We start from the raw sequence: 24,040 nt of genomic DNA on the forward strand, positions 1-24,040 counted from the left end.
ACCAACGGTTGCCCTGGGCCCCTGTGGGTTTAGCAGACCCTGAGACGGCTCAGCTCTCCCGTCCCTTTTCCTCGGTTTGAACTGCAGCAAGGCCTCCGTCTGTACCACGATGTCTGTTGGCTTTGAGGTGACCCCAAAGGCATAAATACGAGCGGAATCCACGTCTATCCTCTTCTCGTTAGCCCGTGGCAATTAAAATCGTCCTTTTTGGCGTTAGTGCAATTATAATCATACCCCGGGCATTGAAACCAAACGCTAGTACTGTATTATAAGGTAGTAAACCAGTAATCCGCGTAGACTGGTTTTCTTCTTTTGGGTCATTCCCCAAATGAAAACACAAAATTATAAAATTCTTGGAAAGAATGGGGAATGTCTGCAAGGTTCCAGGGGACCGCAAGCCCTCCCCACGGGGATTAGCACGCAGCTCTGTACATAGAAGGTGCTAAAACTTGTCGAATCAAATTTATCTGTTGGCAGAACAAGAACAAGTTCAATATTGGCTGAGGGGAGGGGGGTTTGCTTTACTGACTGGAAAAGGATGTACATGTGAAAACGTGGCTTTTGGACTCAGGGCTTGCCTGGCCGAAGTGGTAGTGAGACCATTTTTTTCCGTGGACCACGGGCGTGTGTTGGAAAGCAGGTGATTTGGCATGTGGGGAATTCTGCCCCCATCCAGCACCTTCTGTGCTTTCTAGATTGATTGGTTCAGCGCAGTCTACGGTTTCATTGAGGGCAAGTTAGTATTGTGTACCGGGTAGGGGCGCCTGGGTGGCGCAGTCGGTTAAGCGTCCGACTTCAGCCAGGTCACGATCTCGCGGTCCGTGAGTTCGAGCCCCGCGTCAGGCTCTGGGCCGATGGCTCGGAGCCTGGAGCCTGTTTCCGATTCTGTGTCTCCCTCTCTTCTCTGCCCCTCCCCCTTCATGCTCTGTCTCTCTCTGTCCCAAAAAAAAAAAAAAAACACGAGCTCTAAAGTCCGAATACCTGGGTTTAAGGTCTGGCCCAACTCCTTGTTAGGCATGTGACTTGTGACAAATCACTTAGCATCTCAGAGTCCATTTCCTTCTTCGTAAAATAGAAATGATAGAGCACCAACCCCTGGGTTGTAGAGAGAAGTGAGCGAACGGACGCACAGGAAGCTCTCGGTGTGATGTGTGAGAAGGAGAAAGGGCTTAATATCTTATTTCATTAAATATTGTTTCGTATTCCATGGGGCGCCTGGGTGGCTCAGTCGGTTAAGCGGCCGACTTCAGCCAGGTCACGATCTCGCGGTCCGTGAGTTCGAGCCCCGCGTCAGGCTCTGGGCTGACGGCTCAGAGCCTGGAGCCTGCTTCCGACTCTGTGTCTCCCTCTCTCTCTCTGCCCCTCCCCCGTTCATGCTCTGTCTCTCTCTGTCTCAAAAATAATAAAATAAACATTAAAAAAATTTTTTTAAGGGGCGCCTGGGTGGCGCAGTCGGTTAAGCGTCCGACTTCAGCCAGGTCACGATCTCGCGGTCCGTGAGTTCGAGCCCCGCGTCGGGCTCTGGGCCGACGGCTTGGAGCCTGGAGCCTGTTTCCGATTCTGTGTCTCCCTCTCTCTCTGCCCCTCCCCCGTTCATGCTCTGTCTCTCTCTGTCCCAAAAATAAATAAAAAACGTTGAAAAAAAAATTTTTTTTAAATAAAATTAAAAAAAAAATTAAAAAAAAAAATCTGTAGTGTTTTCAGGCCAACTTTCTTCACTTAGCAACACACATGTAAGTTTCCTCCATGTCCTCTTGGGGCTTGATAGCTCCTTGCTTTTTATCGCCGATAACCTTCCAATGTACGCAGGTACCGTAGTTGGGTTATCCATTCTCCCATTGAGGGACGTTGTGGTTGCTTCCAGTTGTTGGCAGTTATGAATAAAGCTGCTATAAACATTTGTGTGGACATAAATTTCCAGCTCACTGGGGATAGATACCAAGGAGCATGATGGCCGGATTGGATGGTGAGATGATGCGTAGCTTTGTAAGGAACTGCCAGCATGGAAGCTTTTCAGAGCCCTTACTCTCTCCAAAGCCTCTCGCTCTCACTGTCCGGCTCTTCCTCCCCGGCTTTCAGTGACATGTCTTTTGGCCCCAATTAATATCCTTTGCTCTGGGGTTGTAGCACCTGGTTCATTGCCTTTGTTTTCTATTTTTATTTTTATTTTTTTAAGGTTTAGGTTTTTTTGAGAGAGAGAGTGTGTGGGCACGAACGGGGGAGGGGCAGAGAGAGCAAGAGGCAGACAGAGACTCCGAAGCAGGCTCCAGGCTCCAGACTCCGAGCTGTCAGCACAGACCCCGACATGGGCTTGAACCCACGACCCGTGACATCATGACCGGAGCTGAGATTAGACGCTTAACTGACTGAGCCACCCAGGCGCGCCTAATTTTTCTATTGTTGGGTATCTTTTTATTGAAGTATAATTAACACACACTGTTATATCAGTTTCCATACCATATTGCCTTTGATGTTTTTAATAAATGCCATCCCCGTGGCTGTTCTCTGCTCTCAGAAAGTTCCAAGTTAGGCAAAATCAAGGCAAGACCTTTGTGTTAGCCCTTCAGGAGCCATCCGACAGGTCAAGACAGACAACCTCAGCTGTTTGACAACAAGGTCATCTCTGCCCCCTTCTGCACCAGGAGCCCACACCAGAACGTGCCTTCAAAATCACTGCTGAGCCGGGGAATGGGGGATAGGACAGGAGTCGGTTCAAATGCCACAGGGCCCTCCTACCAGGTTTCATTCACCTTTGACTGGCTAAGGGTTCCTTTGGTTGCTGTAAACTTTTGACTACTTTCCAGAGTTCCAGTAAAGTTGACTTTTTCATTGTTTCTGTGGTAGTATGGGTGGGAAGTTATTAAATGACTAACTCAATCTTTTTATTTGTCATAGGGCTATGCAGATAGTCTGTTTCCTCTTGACTCAGTTTGGTAATTTGTGTCTTTCTAGGAATTTGTCCATTTTTCTCTAACTTACCTGATTTGTTGACATAGTAATCTTTTATAATCCTTTCTATTTTTGTTCTGAATTCTATTTTAGTAACTTGAGTCTTTTTTATTTTTTTGTCTCTTTTTGAGTGGGGTAAATTCCAGTTGTTGAGACGTTACATAGTTTATTCTTTTTCTTTTGGTAGTTATGCTTAGATTTTTTTTTTCTTAGTGTACATACTTAAAGTACAAAGTAAATCGTTGTCTTTTGCAAACATTTCAAAGCCTGTATTTGTCGTTGAGCCAAGGTCTATGAGCAGTGCCTTGCCGGGAAAAGTCTGTGTTGCTCCCGCTTGAAAACTAGTTTTCCTGGGTGTTGAGTTCTGTGCCGGCTCTCACCCTTCCTTCGTCTGCTGGCGGTGTCATTCCTTGTCTCCTAGCCTCCTCTGAGAAGTCTTCCATCAGGCTAGTCATCATCCCCCTTTGTAGACTGTCTGCCTCTTCCTTCTGGTAGTTTTTAGCATTTTCTCTCTGTGTTCAGTGGTCTGCGGTTCTGCTGCTGTGTGTTGGGGAGTAAATTCATTTTTACTCTTCCTGCTCCGCCTGGCAGTGCTTGGTCATTAACCACGTATCTTCAAGAACTGTGATCTTTAGGGGCGCCTGAGTGGCTCGGTCGGTTGAGTGTCCACCTTCGGCTCAGGTCACGATCTCGCGGTCCGTGAGTTCAAGCCCCGCGTCGGGCTCCGTGCTGACAGCTCAGAGGCTGGAGCCTGCTTCGGATTCTGTGTCTCCCTCTCTCTCTGCCTCTCCGCCGCTCAAGCTCTATCTCTCAAAAATAAATAAAACATTAAAAAATTAAAAAAAAAAAAAAGAATTAGGATCTTGAAGTCTGGGATCCTGTGTCCCTGTGATTCTGGAAGCTCCTCTACCATTATCTCTTCAAGATGCCGTGTCTCGCAGGGAGCCTGGCTGGCTGGCTCAGTTGGAAGAATGTGGGACTCTTGATCTTGGGGTTATGAGTTCAAGTCCCCCATTGGGTGTAGAGATTATTTAAAAGTAAAATCCTGGGGCGCCTGGGTGGCGCAGTCAGTTAAGCGTCCGACTTCAGCCAGGTCACGATCTCGCGGTCCGTGAGTTCGAGCCCCGCGTCGGGCTCTGGGCTGACGGCTTGGAGCCTGGAGCCTGTTTCCGATTCTGTGTCTCCCTCTCTCTCTGCCCCTCCCCCGTTCATGCTCTGTCTCTCTCTGTCCCAAAAATAAATAAAAACGTTGAAAAAAAAAATTTTTTTTAAATAAAAGTAAAATCCTTAAAAAAAAAAAAAAAAAAGATACTCGTTTCCCGTATTCTCTCCTCTTCCCTTTTGGGATTCCTATTGGACATCGCTAGGTTTTTGCATTTGCTTCTCCATCTGTGCTCTCTCAGTTTCCTGTTCGTAGCTTCCATTTCTATATCTCTCTGTGCTGAATCCTGGGGGGATTTCCCCAGATTGCTCTCTGCCAGTTCATTATGTCTGTCTTCAGCACCATCTCATCTGTTAGCCTTTCCAGTGGGCTTTTAACTTCAATGTCTTTCATGGACGTTTCATTTGTTTCTTTTTAAAACTGGTTGTTCTGTCCCGCGCTGACTTATTCTTTTCTCAGGCTGGGTTCTGTTGTCTCTCACTGCTCCGTTTTCTTCCCAATTCTTGGGGTTCATCTCTAAGGCTTGGGGGCAAGAGTTTTTTCTTTTTCTTTGTTTAGTTTCCCCGTGGATGGCCTGGCTCTTCCAGGGTCCCAGGTCTCCACTGCCCGTAAGCTCAGGGCCCTGTTTTCTTTTCTCATGTGTCTGTTACGACCCCAGGTCCCAGCCTCCAGGGTAATGCACTTTAATAGGAATATAAATATGAGCCATATATAGAATTTCAAGTTTTCTGGTAGCCACACTGAGGAACTAAGAAGAAGAAGGTGACAGTAATTTTAATAACATGCTTGACCCACTGTATCCAAAATATTATCATTTCAACGTGTAGTAATTTAGAAACATACTAAACTTACTTTTTTTTTTTTTTTTTTTGTACCAAGTCATCCAAATCCAGTGTGTGTGTGAGACTCACAACGTGTCTTAGTCTGGGCCAGTCACATTTCAAGTCTTCGCAGCCATGTGTGACTAGTTGCCACCACGCTGGACAACAGATTCGGTATCTGAGTCTGCTTTTCCCCTCAGGCCAACCTGAACTTACACGAGTTTTCTTTGCGTTTTCTCATTGTTGCTGGCGCATGGGGTTTTACCTGTCTCTTGCGCCTGGCTGTGTATTAAAAATGATCTTTTGTCATATTTCTCATGCTTATGGCTGGAGAAAGAGGTCAGTTCAGTCCACCATGTTGCCAGAAATCCTTTCATTTATACCTTACAACAACCTTATGACGGAGGTACTCTTACGCCCAGTTTACAGATGAGGGAACTGGGGCTCGTGGAGCTTAAATGACTTGCCCAAGTTCACATGGCTGTTAAGTGGCAGAGAACAGACCCAAAGACAGGTCTGTTTGAATTCCGGGTCATTGCTCTATCTGCCATGCTGTATTGCCACCTCATAATTTTGATTCCTCCTCGTTCGTTTTCAGGAATTAGACATCACCAAGAGCTCTCCGTGACTCCTTACACGGCCTTGCTTGTCTGGAGAGTAGCTCTTGGCCAAGACCTGGCAGTCACGAGCCATGGACCAGTATAGCCTTGGGGACGAGGACGCCCTTCCTCCAGAGGTGCACCTCCCTTCGTTTTCAGAGAGCCAGGGACTCAATTGCAGCGACACCCTCAACCGGGATCTGGGTCCCAGTGCACGAGACCTGCTCTATGCCGGCCTGAGTGGTTTGGACCTGGACCCCAGCCTCCCAGCCCCTGACATGCCCAGCGAGGCACTGGAGGACAACTTAGACACCCTGTCCCTGTACTCGGGGAAGGACAGTGACTCTGTGAAGCTGCTGGAGGAGTATGCAGACCCAGAATCTCAGGCGTCCCTACAAGGTAAGGCTGTCCCTCTGGGCCCGAGGGCCTAGAAGACTGTTTGAAAGTTCCTGTGGCCAGCTAAGGGTTGATTCTGCACGGATTGGATAAGAAAACTTTTATCTTCCACGGGTGAATAGTGAACAGGGGACAATCACTTTTTTTGTTTTTAACTTGGGAATTGTTCCCAACTTCCTAGTCAAGGAAACCGAACGCTGATCCTGAGGAATAATGTTGAGAAACTTGGCTGTTCGTGGATGTCCTAATCTTGTGTGTGGTGTGGGCAGACATCTGAGTTTACGGGACACTTTCCCACCCATTACATCTCGGGGGCGCTTTTCACGTTCCCAGGATGACCTGGGATCCTGTCCGTCCACCACTTGGTTGTCTAATCTTCCCCAGCCTCAATGTCTTCATCCGTGAAGCGGGAGGGCATCAGAAGGCCCGCTCTGCTCCCCCCCACCCCGCCCCCCGCCAGACTAACAGCACTAAGACGCAAGGGAGGAAATGAATGCAAAAGCATCGCATAGGCTGCAGAGCGTGGGACAGATCATTGTTATTTTTATCAATATCGGTAGAATTCATCTCAGGCAGCCCATTGATGCAATTCCAAGTCTCTCTCTTCTGCGGGTGGGGGGAGCGAAAGGGTAACTGATGGAACAGTTAGAAGCTTTGGTGCAATTTTCTTTTGGCTTTTTGACTTGCCTTGAGGCTTCCACTACAAGATAAATTTGGTGTTTGTTAATTCTTTTCAAGGGTTCTTGGGTAACTCGCTTAGATGAGCTAGCTGTCTGAGCTAGCAGTCTTTGATATTTAGAAAAAAAAATTTTTTTAATGTTTATTTATTTTTGACGGAGGGGGGCGGGGAGGGGCAGAGAGAGAGAGGGAGACACAGAATCGGAAGCAGGCTCCAGGCTCGGAGCTGTCAGCACAGAGCCCGACGCGGGGCTCGAACTCACAGACCGGGAGATCATGACCTGAGCGGAAGTCGGACGCTCGACTGACTGAGGCATCCAGGCGCCCCGGCGGCCTTTGATATTTATCATCACACCTCATGCATAGAAGGCCCCTCTGAGATGGCCCTGCAGAACAGGGGTTCATGTCAGTTGGGATAAGCATTGCAAGAAATATCCCGAAGACTTGGTAAAATGAAAAACTTGTGAAGCCCCCCCCCTCCTCTCCGCACAGGATGCAGCAGACAAGGGGCCCGCCTCGTCACCACGTTGGAAGGCTAGAGGGCAAATCCCAGAATCCTGAGACGTGTACCTCGTTGCGGGCATTGGGCTACGCCTGGGGTGGGGGTGGGGGCCCGGTAATGAGGGTTCTCAACCCGGCCACAGAAACTACCAGAACAACACTGGTAGCACGAATATGTGCGCATTTCACTGGGCAGAGGAGCTGGAGCTGTCACCAGATTTTCATGGGGGGAGCGGGAGGGGGGCTGTGTCCCTCTCTGCAAAATACGTCACAAGTCATTACTCCAGTTCAACTCTTCCTAATTTTCCTTAAGCTTGAGTTTTTTCTTTTTACTTGTGAAAAAAAGGAGTCCCCTGAGCATTAAATTCTAACTCCTTATGCTTCTGTGACTGAAATTCAGGCCGCTCTAAACACATACGCTGGTGTTTGTCTTCTCAGCTAGAAAAATAGTACATGGTTCTTCAACGGGAAATAGAGAAAATTGACAGCAGGAAGAATCCCCCAGCCTGGCTCTCACACGTCGAGTTTTAAAAACCCGAGTGAAGTCATTCAGAAAAACATGGTTTGGCGCAGGTGTGTGAAGTGTACGAGGCTATTTGAGGTTTTTCAAACTGAGCGTATTTGCTTTTCCACGAGAAGGTAGTCCCTTGTCCTGACTTACTCCACCGTGATGTTTGACCACAGTCTTGCTTGTTAGGCTGTTCGTGTTTCTGGGAACAGCTTTTTACATGAGGAGCTTCCTTTTAGGTGAGTTCTTTGGACATACCCCTCCAAGTAGGTTTGCCCATCAGAGAATACACACCGTTTGATAACCCACTTGGCTACACCACCTTCTGAGAAGATCGGGCAGCTTCCCGGGGCCGGTGACTCTGCCCGATTTTCAGTGTCATTGGTGATTGTTTTTGAATCAGTGCTAGTTTAATAGTTGACTTTAATGAGCATTTTTATTTTATTTTACTTAAAATTGTTTTTCAGCTTATTTATTTATTTTGAGAGAGAGAGAGTGAGCGGGGTGGGGCAGAGCCGGAGGGAGACGGAACCCAAGCAGGCTCCGCACTGCCAGCCCAGAGCCTGACGCAGAGCTCGAACCGCAAACTACGAGACCGTGACCCGAGCCGAAACCAAGAGTCGGATGCTCAACCGACTGAGCCACCCAGGCGCCCCGTAATGAGCATTTTTAAGTTAACTTAGCAAGGTGGAGGACTTTTCTGACGGGAGTCCTCTTACTCCACATTTAAACTGTTGGGATCATTCGGACACCTGTCACGGTAACTTCTTATGCGAGGAGGAGGAGACCAGGCGCGTTGAGGGACGAACGGTCTATGGCAGGACAGAGCTGGGAGACGCCAGTCCAGGCTCCCTCCTGCCGTGTCTGTCACGCTGCGCCTCGGCCGGCCACGGTCAGCCATCTGGGTCCTCCAGGCGGGCCCGCTGCCCTGGGCTGTTGGGTGCCCGGGGTCCCGGCTCTGCGGCACGCTGGAGAAGTGGCGATTTCGAAGCTGCCGTCTCCCGAGGTGGTCTGAGCCGTCTTGAAGACCAGCGTGAACAGCAGGAAAATCTTCCACAGTCAGATGATGGTGGAACGTCCACGAGTGCCAGCCAGGGGGTTCCGGGAGCCGGGACACGGCAGGAGCCCGCGGGGTCCTTGCGGCCACGGCCCCTGCATTTCCAGTGACTTGAAACCAGCTTCTCTTTAGTCAGCCAAACCTATCTCTGTCTGTCGGAGCGAGACAGAAGCAGCGGGTTCCCTCCCCACACGCTGGCCCTTGGGATACTTGACGACTTGCCCCCCTCCGGCACGAACATTTCCAGTCCCTCCTCCGGCTCCTCACGCGAATGAGTTGCAAACGTACCTGTCATCATTGTACCCAAGGAATGCAGAAAACACGGAAGCATACTCAGAGGCCCAAGAAGAGGAGAGTAAAAGCCCGTAACCTACAGTCTGGCCTGTTCTCTCTGTCGGTTTTCTGTTCAGATGTATTGGTCTTTCTCTGTTTTGTAACGGGCTGCTGTTTTCACACTGAGTAGTCACTTCATCAGGTATTTATTTACTTATAAAACTGTAGAAGTTTTACCTTAAATGCTGTGTCTTAGATCCTTTACACCATAACGCGATCACTTGCACGCCCTTTTATCAGGTAGTAGGTTGTTTCTAACAGGAAAGACAGTGCTGCCATTAACTGCTTTGTGGCTGCCTCTTTGTACAAATCTAGATTTCTTTCTTTCTTTCTTTTAGAGAGAGAGAGAAAGAGAGGGCGCGAGTGAGTGAGGGGCAGAGAGAAAGCATCCCAGGAGAGGCGGGGGGGGGGGGGGGGCGGGGAGAGAGAGAAGGGGGGCTTAACCCAAAGCAGGCATGACCTGAGCCGAAGTCAGATGCTTAACCCCCGAGCCACCCAGGCGTTCCTGTATTTCTTTCTTTAAAATCCCCAAAGCGGGGGCGCCTGGGTGGCTTGGTCAGTTGAGCGTCCGACTTCAGCTCAGGTCACGATCTCGCGGTCCGTGAGTTCGAGCCCCGCGTCGGGCTCTGTGCTGACAGCTCAGAGCCTGGAGCCTGTTTCCGATTCTGTGTCTCCCTCTCTCTCTGCCCCTCCCCCGTTCATGCTCTGTCTCTCTCTGTCTCAAAAATAAATAAACGTTAAAAAAAATAAAAAAACATTAAAAAAAAAATGACTTTTAAAATCCCCAAAACGGACTTGACTGGAAGAAAGCATTTATACTTCTCTGAGGTTTCGGATTATGTCTTTCTGCTTGTCCTTCCGGGGGTGCCGTGGATGGTCTAGACAGGAAGCCCGACCCGTGTTGGTCACCTTGTCCTAGAAGCGCTTCCGACCACCGCCGCCCCTCTGAGTGTGGTGCCGGGACCGAGTGCCATCCTGCAGGGGTGGCCCTGCCAGGGCCCCTTTTCTCTCTCTCATCGTTTTCTCGGTGCGCAAAGCCGCTGAAGTTGGAGGGCGCGGTCCTGGAGCCTCTGTCCCTGACACTCACTGAGTGCTGATTTCGCCCTGCTCTTTGATTTCCCCAGATGTCTATAACCTGTGCTCTCTCCCTCTGTTTAGACCTGGGGCCAGGCGCTCTTAAGGTGCCTAAAGAGGCTGACGAAGGAGGCAGGGCCGCCTCGGGGAGCGCGAGGAAAGGAAAGCGGCAGCACACTTCCCCTCAGAACCCGCTTCTGGACTGCAGCCTCTGCGGGAAGGTGTTCAGCAGCGCCAGCTCCCTTAGCAAGCACTACCTGACGCACAGCCAGGAGAGGAAACACGTCTGCAAAATCTGCGGCAAGGCCTTTAAGCGCCAGGACCACCTGTATGTAGGAGTGTGGTCGGGGGGCTGGGGGCGGGGGCAGCGGGCGGGCTCCTGGGTGGCCTTCACACCTGCCCTGGGTCGGCTTCCCCTCCTGCTGCCCGGATAGATGTCTGCGACCTGCGCGGGGACACAGGGACGCGCCTCCCCTTCTCACACGGGGCCAGCTCCGCCCAGGACGGGGGTGGCTCTTCCCAGCCCCCAGGGTCACACCAGTGAGGAAATCGCTGCCACAGTTTGCAGATGGGACCCTCGTGGTCTCCAGACCTGTAACGGCTCGCTCCCAAGGCAATTTTGTCATGTAGGAAATTGGGCTCACTTTTACAGAGAAATGTTGGGAGTCCCTCGTAGGCATCCAAGGAGAACAGATCCGTGTCTCATGAGGAGCGTGCATTAGAATGACGGGGGAATGAGAGATTCTGAAATGCCTGTTTCCAGAATATGGCAGGGGAGCATTAATGCTTTTTTTATACTCCTTTTTTTAAAAAAACAAACTCCTGATTAAAAAAAAATAATAAAGCCCATTGTAAGACTTAGCCAGAATTCCCTTTGTTCTTAATATCTTGGAAGCGATGAGCTTTTCTTGCTAGTGAGGCAGGAAAGAGAGACTTTTTTTCTTTTTTTTTTTTAATTTTTATTTATTTTTGAGAGAGAGTGAGACGGAGCACAAGAGAGGGAGGGGCAGAGAGAGAGAGGGAGACACAGAATCCGAAGCAGGCTCCAGGCTCTGAGCTGACAGCACAGAGCCCGATGCGGGGCTTGAACCCAGAACCGTGAGATCGTGACCTGAGCCGAAGTCAGACGCTCAACTGACTGAGCCCCCCAGGTGCCCCGGCAGACTTTTTTTTCAAACAGAGAGACTTGCCAGTGGGTGATGACAAGCCCTTGCATTTGTATTGATGCTCCTTACCTACAGTTGGGGCTAGAAATTGGGTCTCCTGACTCCTCCTATGCAGCTTCCCTGGGCGGGAGGCCAAGGGTCAGCACTTGGCAAAGGGCGGTATCATTGACCGGAGATACCCCATGTACCACGTGGATTAGACTGTCCAGGGTCGGGCTGTTGGGAGCCTGGAGCAGGACTCCCTCCCTGGTTTATGCTTACGATACATCATTGTAGTTAAAAGCGTGCTATAAATGGAACACATGCTTGTATCTATTTAAAATTGTGGAAAGTACAGGAGACACATTTGGCTGCTTCCTAGCAACTTTTTACTGATGGGACGTCTGTCATTTTGTTCGTTTGTTCGCTGGGGGTGGGTTCCAGGTAGCTGGCTCCCTAGAGGACTGTTACGGTCAGGCAAAGACTCTGGCTAGACTTCTGGGGGAAGGGTCACCCCCAGCTTACCATCTCCTCGAGCGTATCCTGCAGACCTTCGGTCCTCAGGGATGCTCAGAGGGGCCAAGTGAGTAAGTGACTCTGTGGGCAGATAGCTTGGAGGGACACGGGAGGGTAAGAAGCGGTCTGCGTACTGCGTGGCTTTTAAATTTGCTGCTCCGAACCTCCAAGGAGCAAATCGTGTTTTTTCAAAACTTCCTTGCCAGCTGAGCCCGTGTCCTCCGGGAGCCGCCCTGGAGGACCGCTGTCCCTTGGGAACTCACTTTGGGGAACTCCAGTCTGACTTTCATTGATTTTTTTTTTTTTTCCCCAGAGAAGGGGTTTGCTCACAGGTGAGGGAGGGGAGCACCCCTTCCGTCGCTTCGCCTGGAGGGGTGGCCGCCTGGGGTTTCCCTCCCGGGCGCCGAGCGCGGGTTCCCGTGCACCCTTGCCCCCCCCCCCCCGGGGACACACTCGGGGTCCCGTGGTGAAGGGCAGCCAGGGCGCCCGCTGACCCGTGTCTCCGTGTGACTCCAGGACCGGGCACATGCTCACCCACCAGAAGACCAAGCCGTTCGTGTGCATCGAGCAGGGCTGCAGCAAGAGCTACTGTGACTACCGCTCGCTGCGGCGCCACTACGAGGTCCAGCACGGCCTGTGCATCCTGAAGGAGGCCCCCCCGGAGGAGGAAGCCTGCGGGGACTCCCCTCACGCCCGCGAGGCCGCCGGCCGGCCGGCCCCCGGGGGCTCACGAGCCCCCGGGCCCCCCGAAGCCCGGTCCCCCGGCTCCCTCCTGCCCAACCGGGACCTCCTGCGCTGCATCGTGAGCAGCATCGTCCACCGGAAGGTCCCCTCTCCCGGCCCGGCGGGGCCTACAGACGGCGGGGAGGAGAGGACCGCGGCCTGTCCCCGCGCGCCCTCATCCAGGCCCTCCTCCCGCACCCCCGCCAGCATGCCGGGGGCCCCCGGAAACCTGGGCACCGAGGTTCCCGAGGAGCCTCGTCCCCCACGGAAGGAGCCTGCCGCCGCCATGTTCACGGCCATCCACCCGAGAGCGGTGGAGAACGGGGGCGCCGACCCGGCCGGGCCAGAGCCGCCTCTGCTCCAGCGCCCTCCCGCCCTGGAGGGCTGGCCCGAGGGCGGCCCGCGGCCGGCCCGCCTGCCTCTGTTCCGAGGCCAGACGGTCCCCGCCGGCTCCCAGCCGTCGAGCCACAACTTCCAGTGGCTGCGGAACCTGCCCTGCTGCCCCAAGAGCAAAGGGAACAACGTGTTTGTCGTCCACAAGCCCCCTTCCGTGCTGTCGCGGGAGGGCTGCGAGTCTGGCCCTGGGCCCAGCAGCACCTCCTCCGTGGGGGAGCCCTCGCCTGGCGTGGGCACCGGTCGGGAGGACGCGTCGCCCTACCCTGCCACGCTCCTGAAGGCTCCCGGGGAGGCCTCGGGCGACCCCAGATATGCTGGCGGGGAAGACGACTCCTGGGGTTCCAAGAAAAGCAAGTTTGACTGTGACTCCTTCCTGTGGCAGAACCCCGGGGAGCCCGGCCTCCAGGAGGCCCAAAAGCCCAGCGGCCTCCCGTCGGACGCCACGCCGCTCTTCCGGCAGCTCTTCCTCAAGTCCCAGGAGTCCCTGGTGAGCCACGAGCAGATGCAGGTGTTCCAGATGATTACCAAGTCCCAGCGGATCTTCTCACAGCTCCCCGGGCCCGAGGGCAAGCAGGCCGCCCTGAAGCCGCTGCCGGGGCCCTGGCCGCAGCAGCCCCCGCCGCCAGCAGCCCCTGTTGACTCTCTGCACGCCGGCCCCGGAAACCCGGAGCCAGAGGGGTCCCCGGCCCGCAGGAGGAAAGCCACGCCTGCGTTCCCCAGAGAGGCCTCCCCAGGCGGCACCAGGCGGGACGCGAAGGGAGGTCTGAAAACCGCCCCTGCTCCGCCGTCCCTCTCAGCGTCGTCACTGGACCCTTCCAGGAACCCAGACGTCTCCTCTCTGGCCAAGCAGCTGAGATCCACGAAAGGGACTTTGGACCTGGGGGACATCATCTCCCCGGGGGGCCCGCGGCGGACCCAGTCAGGTGGGGATGAGCCCTTCGGAGCCCCGCTCCCAGGGAAGCAGGCCCAGGCGGAGAATGGTCCGGCTCTGGGGGCCGCGAAAGGTGAAGAGAGCCAGGCCTGCGCCCGGGGCGGGGGCTACAGGCTCTTCTCGGGCAACCCCAGGTCCCAGCGCTTCTCCGGCTTCCGGAAGGAGAAGCTGAAAATGGATGTGTGCTGTGCGGCTTCCCCGAGCCAGGTAGCCATGGCCTCCTTCTCGTCAGCCGGGCCTCTGGCAGACCCCCCCCAGGACTCGAAGTCCAAGCTGACGATTTTCAACAGAATCCAGGTACCTGGGCCCTCCCTCACGGGGCGTGACCACTCTCGAGACCAGAGTCTCGGCGGTGCCTCGTTTCTGTGTCTACTGGTTGGCCAGCCATTGTGTTTAGTCTCAGGGAGCCCTCAGCCACAGTTGCGCAGAGGCGGAAATGAAGGTTCGGAGAGACTGTGGGTCCTCCTGTCAACCCCCACCCCCATTCAGTCTTCAGGGTTGTCAGAGATCCTTTCTTTCCTAGGCTTTCTCTACTGGCTCCCTTTCTGCCTTTCACTTCCTTCTGGATTTGCCTCCTTAAGTTGTTCAGAGGATGTAAAGGTACAGTTCCCACCCCCGTCGGTATTTCTGCACCTAATGCCGGGTCTTCCCTAGTGGGAGTCACGGTCCCCACGCCGACCAGCACCTGCAGAGCAGACAGTCAGTCCTTGCAGGTGGCACCCACCAGGTCTGGGCGTGGAGAGGCCGGGAAAGCAGGAGAAGGCAGAGAGAGAGGGAGAGAGAGAATCCCACGCAGGCTCCGCACCATCAGCACAGAGCGCGACGTGGGGCTCGAACTCAGGAACCCGTGAGGTCATGACCTGGGCCGAAATCAAGGGACAGATGCTCAACAGACTGAGCCACCCAGGCGCCCCCAATTCACCATTTTAAAGTACACCTTCCAGTAGTTTTCAGTATATTCTCCAGGTTGTGCGTCTGTTACCACTCTTTGCCAGAACCCTTTCATCACCCCCAAATCCCCCACACTCTCAGTGGTCACCCCCAGTCTCCATCCCTCACGGCCCCTGGCAGGTATGAATCTACCTCGGGTCTCTGGATTTGCCCGTTCTGGACGTCTCGTACGCTACGGGGCCTTCCGTGTCTGACTTCTTACGCTCAGTACGAGGTTTCAAGGTTCTGGGGTGTTACGGGGCATCTGTGTTCCTTTTTATGGCCGAATAATGCTCCACTGAACGGATGTGTCACGTTGTGTTTATCCGTTCAGCAGCTGAGGGGCCTTCGGGTTGTTTCCGCTTCCTGGCCACTGTGAATAGTGCTGCCGTGAATATTTGTGTGCAAGTTTCTGGGTGAACGTAGGTTTTCGCTGCCCTCGGGAGATACGTCGGTCCGCTTGGAATTTCTGGGTCAAGCGGTAACTCTGTGTCTAACCGTCCGAGGAGCTGCCAGACTTTTCCCAAGCAGCCGCGCCATTCAGCCTCCCCGCCCACGACGTCCCCACGTCCTCACCAACACTTTGCTGTCGTTTGTTGTTGTTTTTAATCGTGGCCGTGCTAGCGGGCGTGAAGTGGTCTCTCATCACGCTTTGGTGCGCACCTCCCTGTGGCCGACGACGCTGCGCGCCTTTTCACGTGCTTATTGGCCATTTGTAAATCCCCTTTGGTCAAGGGTCTTTCAGCCCCTTTATCCGTTTTTAAATTGGGTCGTTCGCCTTTTCGTCGTCGGGCTGTACAAGAGTTCCTCGTGCATTATGAGTACGGGTCTCTTGTCAGGTTCGTGACCCGCAGTGATACTTCTCCCATCCTCTGCGTGGTTTTTTCTCTGTCTTGATGGTCCTGTGAAGCACGGGCGTTCTAAGTTTTGATGAAGTCTGACGTGTCGATGGCCGGCTTTCGTTTTGGTGTCCCCCAAGACGTGTGCCTCCTCCACTGTCTCAAAGAATCACACCTATGCTTTCCTTTAAAAAAAAAGAAAAGATTTTAGCGTTAAGTAATCTCTACACCCCGTGTGGGGCTCGAAGCCACAACCCCAAGATCAGGAGCCACACGCTCCACTGACCGAGCCAGCCAGGCGCCCCCCCGCCCCCCCCCCCCATGCTTTCTTCTAAGAGTCTTACCGCTGTCCCGTCTCCATGCCTCCTTCCTGCTATGGTGGCTCAGATGTGTTTTCCTCTTCAGGGTGGAAATATCTACCGGCTCCCCCATCCGATGAAGGAGGAGAACGTGGCAGATGGATGGTAAGTTCAGAAGCCACTCCTCCGCCGTGCCTGGGGGGCGCTCAGCCCCTCAGATTCCTCTGGTGGCCTTTGTGTGCTGGCCCCGGGTCACCCAGTTCTGGAAGCGTCAGTCCCGAAGAGGTACGCACCCGGCCGTGAGGCGCTGCGGTGTGGTGTCCTCTCTCCAGTCCTTAGGGTTCATCGAGAGTTGTACCAGTGGATCAGATTTAAAACCAAAAAAAAAAAGGAAAACATTAATGATGGGGACGGAACCCCATTCTCGCGTTCTTCCGTCCTGCCATGTTTCCCCACAGTAGCCGGCGAAACGGGGGCCCTGCAGACTGGGCAGAGCCAAGGAGCACTTACGTCTGCAACAACTGCAGCCAGGTGTTTTATACAGAGAAGGGGCCGAGCAGCCACATGTGTTTCCACAGCGACCAGTGGCCGTCACCTCGAGGGCAGCAGGGGCGGCAGGTGAAGGGCGCGCACCGTGCCTTCGGGGTTTCGGGCGGGCGACTGGATGTCATCTACTCCGGGATGGAGATGCACCCCTGAGTGGAGTCTGGGCGCAGGGGGAGGGCAGGAGCCGGGCCGAGCTGCTCGTTCACTCCTGCCGACCGTTCGTCTTAAAGAGCCATCTCTTGTCCGCATCCAGGAGTCTGGCGTGGGGTTTTGCCAACCACTGAGACAGCTGCCGAGGCCGGAGGGCGACGGGCAGAGTCCCCCAGGAGCCAAGAAGTCCCCGGACAGCCCCGCCGTGGCCCCTTTGGCGGTCCCTGCGTCGCTGCCCGCAGCTCCAGTGAACCGACCCGCCGGGAGCACCGCCAAGGTGGGTGCCAGTCAGTCCGCTTCCTTCCCGCTGCTTCCCCCCCCTTGCCGGCGGGGGCCGCGGGGAAAGCCCGAACCAAACGTCAAGAGAAACCTGAGTCGAGGAGAGCTCGCTTTGCACGGTCGGTCGTTCGGCCGTGCACATCCCCCGAGCCTCCTCTGTGCCAGCCCGCGCCGGCACGGCTGCAGACTGTGGTGACCAGGACAGGCTCCCAGCCTGGTGAAGGAGCAGGGCTGTCCCCGGACAGTGACGACCCGCAGTGGGCTGGGCTGGGCGGGGGGTGGGGGGGGGGTGGGGGGTGGAACAAAGGGAGCCGAGGGCGTCCTGAGGGGGCACCAGAGACTCCTGCTGAGGAGGTCAGGGGGTGTTGGAGCTGAGCTCCGGCGGGGAGGGGGCAGAAGACTGGCAGAGGGGAGGGGAGAGTGGGGAAGGTGGGAGAGAGCATCGCAAGTCCGGGTGACCCGTCTCTTCAGCCTGACCTGGAGGACCCACTGGAGAAGTCCCTGCCGGGCTCGGGGACGAGGTGCGTGGATGCCATCGCTCATCCCCCGGGAGCCGTTGCCACTGTCATTTTGTCACTTTGTCGTGCCGTTGCACTGTCTCCGCCCCGCCCCCCCCCCCCCCAGACCCCCACTGTAAGAGCCAGGCATTGGATCAACTGGAGCTGGCCTCACCTGGTTCCAAATTCCCCTGAGTCGGGGCCTCTCCTTGAAGGCTCCAGGCTCGAATGGCATCGGGCTCGGTTAGGATCTGGGCCCTGGCTCGGGCGTGGTGGCCCTGCTCGCCTCCCTTTTCTGGGGGCTCGGGGTCACGGGTCATACTCCCCTCTGGCTCCGGGGTCCGTATTCTCGTCCCATCTCCCGCCCTCCCGAAGACGGAGCTGTGCAGCAGGTGGCCTCGCGTGAGCCCCTGTGATTGTGAGCTCTCCTCTTCCCCAGGGACAAGAGAAGGACGGGGAAGACAGAGACGGCAAGGAGAGCAGCCAACACAGGAAGCGGAAGAAGCGCCCCCAGCCCAAGGCCTTGTTCGTGCCTCCTCCGCCCTCGTCGCCGTCGCCCGCAGAGCCGGGCCTGGGAGGATGGCACCAGAGCTGCCTGCGGTCTCCCGTGTTCCTGGTGGACCGCCTCCTGAAGGGGCTATTCCAGTGCTCTCCGTATACGCCGCCCCCAATGCTCAGCCCCATCCGGGAGGGCTCTGGGCTCTATTTCAACACCCTCTGCTCCACCTCTGCTCACGCCGGGCCCGACAAACTCATCAGCAGCATGCTTGGTGAGTGAGGCTGGGCGCCGTGATCTCTGCTCAGCGCGCGGCGGGCCTGCTGCGGGCCAGACCCTCTTCTCTTGTCGCATTTCGCCCAGAGATTCTCTCCGGCCTGTGGCCGTGTCTGGTCTGCGAGTCCCGTTGCTGTCCGGAAGCGTCCCGGGACCATCCGGGACCAGCAGCCTTCTAGGTGCTTAGAAGTTTACAGCCAGAAAGAAAATAGAGAGTCCGTTTAGCCTGACCACCATTCTGCCTGCCCTTTGAGTGGTTTTTGACAGTCTTACTGAGATCTAATTCACGTACCGTATGAATCACCCATTGAGACTATACGGTATTTTTTAGTTTATTCACAGGGTTGTGTGCCCATCACACGATCTAATTTTAGAGCGTTTTTTAACACCCCCAGGAGCACCGTATCCATGCAGTCACCCCCCCGCCCCCGATAGCCCCCACCTCCCCAGCCCTGAGCAACCGCCAACCTACTTTTTCTCTCTACGGATCTGCCCGTTCCAGATATTTTGTGTAATTGGAATCATACAGTAGGTGACATTCTGTGTCTAGTTCATTCACTTGGCATCCATGTGCACCCATGTTATCATACGTATCAGTGCTTCATCCCTTTTTGTGGCCAAATAATCCCATTGTCTGGACACACTCCATTTTATTTATCCATTCGTCAGTTGACAGGCACTTGGGTTGTTTCTGTCCTTTGGCTTCTGTGAATAACGCTGCTCACGAACATTCATGTACAGGTTATTGTTGGACGTGTGTTTTCATCTCTCTTGGGTGTATGCCTAGGAGTGCAGTTGTGGGTCATAGAGTTAGCTCTACGTGTAACCATTTAAGGAGCTACTGGACTGTTTTCCAAAATGACAGAACCATTTTAAGTTTCCGCCAGCATTGTATGAAAGTTCCGGTTTCTCCACATCCTTGTCAACACTTGCAACCTTTTTTTTTCTTACGTAACCATCCTGGTGTGTGTGTAAAGTGGTTTTGATCTGCATTTCCCTGATGGCCAATGAGACGGAGCATCTTTCCATGTGCTTACTCTCCATTTGTAATCTTTTCAGATCCTTTGCCCAGTTTTTGAATTGCGTTGTTATCTTTTTATTACTGACTCGTAAAAGTTTCTTCTGTATTCTGGAATTAACCCCTTTATCAGATCTACAGTTTGCAAATTCTCTCCTATTGTGTGCCGTCTTTTTATTTGTGGTCTTGTTTGCAGTACTAAAGTTTTAATTTTTTTTTTTATAACGTTTATTTATTTTTGAGACAGAGAGAGACAGAGCATGAACGGGGGAGGGTCAGAGAGACAGGGAGACACAGAATCGGAAGCAGGCTCCAGGCTCTGGGCCATCATCAGCCCAGAGCCCGACGTGGGGCTCGAACTCACGGACCGTGAGATCATGACCTGAGCTGAAGTCGGACGCTCAACCGACTGAGCCACCCAGGTGCCCCGCAGTACTAAAGTTTTAAATTTTGATGAAGTCCAATTTGTTCTTTGTCCCTTGTGCTTTTGATGTTGTAGCTAAGGTTTTGCCTAACCAAAGGTCACAAAGATTTACTTCTGTGTTTTCTTGTGAGTTTTATTATTTTAAGTCTTAAATTTGTTTGTGACCCATTTTAAGTTCACTTTTATATATTTTATAAGGTGGAAGTCCAGATTCATTCTTTTGCAGTTGGATATCAGTTGTTCTAACACCATTTGTTGAAAAGACTATTCTTTTCCTGTTGAATTAGCATGGCACCCTGTGGAAAACCAATTGACCATAAATGTTTTGAGATTTTTCTTCTTTTTTAGTACAGACATTTATAGCTATAAACTTCTCTCAGAGCACTGTTTTAGGTACATTTCATAAGTTTTAGTGTGTTTTATTCTGATTTTCATGTATCTCAAAAGTGTTTTCTAGTTTTTTTTTTATTAATGTTTTTTGATAACACTGATTAAGGCGTGCATTGGTTAATTTCCACATATTTGTGAGTTTTCCAAATTGCCTGTTTTAAACTGATTTTGAATTTAATTCTGTTGTGATCAGACAACATATTTTGTATTAGTTCAGTGCTTTTAAGTTTCTTGAAGCGTTTTTATGGGCTACAATGTGTTCTCCCCTGGAGAATGTTCCATGTGTACTTAAGAAGAGTATATTCTCTGGGTGGTGGGTGGAATGCATTGTAGATGTCTGCAATGTCTAGTTCCTCTAAGTATTCTACTTCCTGTTATCTTGTGCCCAGTTGTCCTGTCCATTATTGAAAGCATTGAAATCTCCAAGTATTATTTTTTAATTGTCTATTTTATCCTTCAATTCTGTCAATTGTTGCTTTCTGTATTTATGGACTCTGTTTTTAGGTGCATTTATGTTTATATAATTGCCATATTTTCCTGATGGCTTGAATTTTTATTATGATATCATTTGCCATCGTTGTGATAATGTTATCATTATCTCTAGTAATATTTTTTGTTTTAAAGTCTCATTTGCCTGACATTAGTGTAGCCATTCCATCTCTTTTATGGTTGTTGTTTGCTTGGTATATTCCTTCCTGTTCTTTTACTTTCAGCCTGTTTGTGTCTTTGAAAATAAAGCGTGTCTCCTACAGACAGCATTGGTTGGATGATGTATTTTTTTTAATCCAGTCTGACAAACTAGCTTTTGTTTGGTTTGTTTAAGCATTCTCATTTAATGTTATATTGATACGGTTGGATTTGCATATGCCATTTTACTTTTTACTTTCTATTTGTCTCATGTCATTTTCTCCTTCTGTTCCTTATCTGCTTTCTTTTGTACTAAATGAATATTTTCTTGTATAACCTGTCAATTCCTTTAATTAATTTTTCACTTTTTCTTAGTCATTTTTTTAGGAGTTGCTCTAGGATTTAAAACATACATCTTAATTTGTCAGAGTGTGTTTAGTTGTGTAATAATTTATTAATATATTAATAAAATACAGAAACATTGCTATCTAGTTCCGTTCCTTTTAACCCTTTTGCTATTATTGTTTTGTGTATACATATACACATATATATATATATTTCGTATGTATGTATTATATGTATCTATCTATATATTAGAAACCCGGAAATAGGGGCGCCTGTGTGGCTCAGTCGGTTAAGTGTCCGACTTGGTTTCATCTCAGGTCATGATCTCATGGTTCATGAGTTCAAGCCCCACATTGGGTTCTGCACTGGTGGCATGGAGCCTGCTGGGGATTTTCTCTCTCTCTCTCTCTCTGTCTCTCTCTCTCTCTTTCTCTGTCCCTCCCTCACTCATGCTCACATGCTCTCTCAAAATAAACATTAGGAAAAAAGAAACCCAGAAATATATTTTCATCATTATCACTTTATATAATTTTGTTATGTGAAAAAAGATAATAGAGGGAAACAGTCATTATTTATAGAGTTTGTTATATCAACCTTCTTATTTACCATTACAAATAACTTCATTTATTCCTGTGGATTCAGGTTACCATCTGGGTATTATTTCTTTTTTCCAATGCAACTCCTTTGTCCTGTTATTGTCACATATAGTACATTTTTCTATACTATAGGCCCACAATACATATTGTTTTATGTCCTTGGTTTTTAAGTCAATTAAGAGAAGAAATATATGATTATACTTTTATAATTACCCATATTATTACCTTTATCAGCACCCTTTGTTTTTTTGTTGTGATTGACATTACTATCTGGTGTCATTTGCTTTCAGTCTAAAGAACTTTCTTTGGTGTTTATTATCGTTATGGAGATCTAATTTACATACGGTTTATCCCTTTAAAGCATGTAATGCAGTGAGGTTTTTTTATTTAATTTTTTTTTTTAATTTACATCCAAATTAGTTAGCATATAGGGCAACACTGATTTGAGGAGTAGATTCCTTAGTGCCCCTTCCCCATTTAGCCGATCCTCCCTCCCACACCCCCTCCAGTAACCCTCTGTTTGTTCTCCATATTTATGAGTCTCTTCTGTTTGGTCCCCCTCCCTGTTTTTATATTATTTTTGCTTCCCTTCCCTTATGTTCATCTGTTTTGTCTCTTAAAGTCCTCATATGAGTGACGTCATATGATATTTGTCTTTCTCTGACTGACTAATCTCACATAGCATAATACCCTCCAGTTCCATCCACATAGTTGCAAATGGCAAGATTTCATTCTTCCTGATTGCCAAGTAATACTCCACTGTATATATAGACCACATCTTCTTTATCCGTTCATCCATCGACGGACGTTTGGGCTCTTTCCATACTTTGGCTATTGTGGATAGCGCTGCTATAAACATGGGGCTGCATGTGTCCCTTCGAAACAGCACCCCTGTATCCCATGGATAAATGTCTAGTAGTGCAATGGCTGGGTCGTAAGGTAGATCTATTTTTAATTTTTTGAGGAACCTCCATACTGTTTTCCAGAGTGGCTGCACCAATTTGCCTTCCCAACGGTGGTTTTAGTTCTGTTCACAGAACTGCATCCATTACTACCATCAACTTTCAGGCATTGTCATCACCCACGAAAGAAGCCCCACACTCATTAGCAGCCACTCCTGTCCCTGCCCCCCAACCCCAGGTATACCCCCCCCCCCCAGGTAACTGCTAGTATAATCTGGACATTACACATGTGGAATCCTATAATATGTGGTCTTTCGTGACCACCTCCTTTCCCTTAGTGTGATGTTTTCAGGCTTCGCCTCGGTTGCAGTTTATGTCAGTATTCTGTTCCTTTTTATGACTGAGTGATATTCCACCTTTACCGTTTCTCATAAGACAGGTCTCGCGACAAATCTTCGCAATTTTTATTTATCTGAGAATCACTTTTTTTCACCTTTACTTTTGAAAAGGAGCTTGCTGGATGTGATTCTTGGTTGATAGTTTTTTACTTTCAGCAGGTTGGATATGTTATCCCACTGCCTCCTGACTGCCATTGTTTCTGACGAGAAGTCTGCCGTTAATCTGACTGGGGTGTTCTTGCACGGAATAAGTTGCTTTCCTCTTTGTACTTTCAAGATCTTTATCTTTGGCTTTCAACATTTTGCCAAAGATGTGTCTGGATGTACATCTCTTTGTGTTTATTCTATTTAGAGTTTGTAGTTTCTTGGATTTCTAGATCTTTTTCCTTTCCTTTCCTTTCCTTTCCTTTCCTTTCCTTTCCTTTCCTTTCCTTTCCTTTCTTTTCCTTTCCTTACTACCAAATGTGGGAAGTTTTCAGCTGTTGCATCAAAGCCATGATTCGTGTTTTTCTGCCCCTCCTCTTTTTCTGGTACTCTCATTATGAGTATTTTGCTGCGTTTAATGATGCCCCACATTTCTCTGAGGCTCACTCTTATTTTCCTCCATTCTTTTTTTTCTCTCTGTTCTTCAGATTACATAATTTCCATTGATCTTGGAGTTTGCTGATCATTTCTTCTGCCAGCGCAAACCTACCGTTGACCTCATTTTGGTTATTGTATTTTTTTTATTTTTTTAATATTTTTTTGAGAGAGTGTGAGTGGGGGAGGGGCAGAGAGAGGGGGACAGAGGATCTGAAGTGGGCTCTGTGCTGACAGGCTAACAGCAGCGAGCCGGATGTGGGGCTCGAATTCATGAACTGCGAGATCATGACCTGAGCACAAGTCGGACCCTCGACCGACTGAGCCACCCAGGTGCCCCTATTGTACTTTTTTAACCCCAGGATTTCCATTTGGTCCTTTTTTTTTGGGGGGGGGGGACAGAGAGACAGAGCATGAGCGGGGGAGGGGCAGAGAGAGAGGGAGACACAGAATCGGAAACAGGCTCCAGGCTCCGAGCCATCAGCCCAGAGCCTGGCGCGGGGCTCGAACTCACGGACCGTGAGATCGTGACCTGGCTGAAGTCGGACGCTTAACCGACTGCGCCACCCAGGCGCCCCCCATTTGGTCCTTTTTTATATATTCTGTCTCTTAATGGTATCCTGTCTTTGTTAGAAATCTTTATCATATCTTCCTTTAGTT

The 24,040-nt window shown here is 51.0% G+C and overlaps 1 protein-coding gene across 4 annotated transcripts in view; it reads left to right on the top strand.

The window, feature by feature from the left end:
• ZNF541 (zinc finger protein 541) overlaps positions 1–24,040 on the top strand; it is a 43,347-nt gene that overhangs the window by 6,632 nt on the left and 12,675 nt on the right. For 2 of the 4 annotated variants that reach the window (XM_058706968.1, XM_058706965.1), the window contains exons 3-9: positions 5,531–5,930; positions 10,163–10,406; positions 12,256–14,086; positions 15,964–16,022; positions 16,316–16,475; positions 16,657–16,830; positions 17,769–18,099. In XM_058706968.1, coding sequence (XP_058562951.1) covers positions 5,624–5,930; positions 10,163–10,406; positions 12,256–14,086; positions 15,964–16,022; positions 16,316–16,475; positions 16,657–16,830; positions 17,769–18,099 — 3,106 coding nt within the window. In that variant the 5' untranslated portion in view covers positions 5,531–5,623. The remainder of the gene's footprint in view (positions 1–5,530; positions 5,931–10,162; positions 10,407–12,255; positions 14,087–15,963; positions 16,023–16,315; positions 16,476–16,656; positions 16,831–17,768; positions 18,100–24,040) is intronic. The other 2 variants (XM_058706966.1, XM_058706967.1) reach the window with 2 other exon arrangements.

This window comes from Neofelis nebulosa, chromosome 17 (assembly GCF_028018385.1).
Source record: "Neofelis nebulosa isolate mNeoNeb1 chromosome 17, mNeoNeb1.pri, whole genome shotgun sequence".
NCBI lineage: Eukaryota > Metazoa > Chordata > Mammalia > Carnivora > Felidae > Neofelis > Neofelis nebulosa.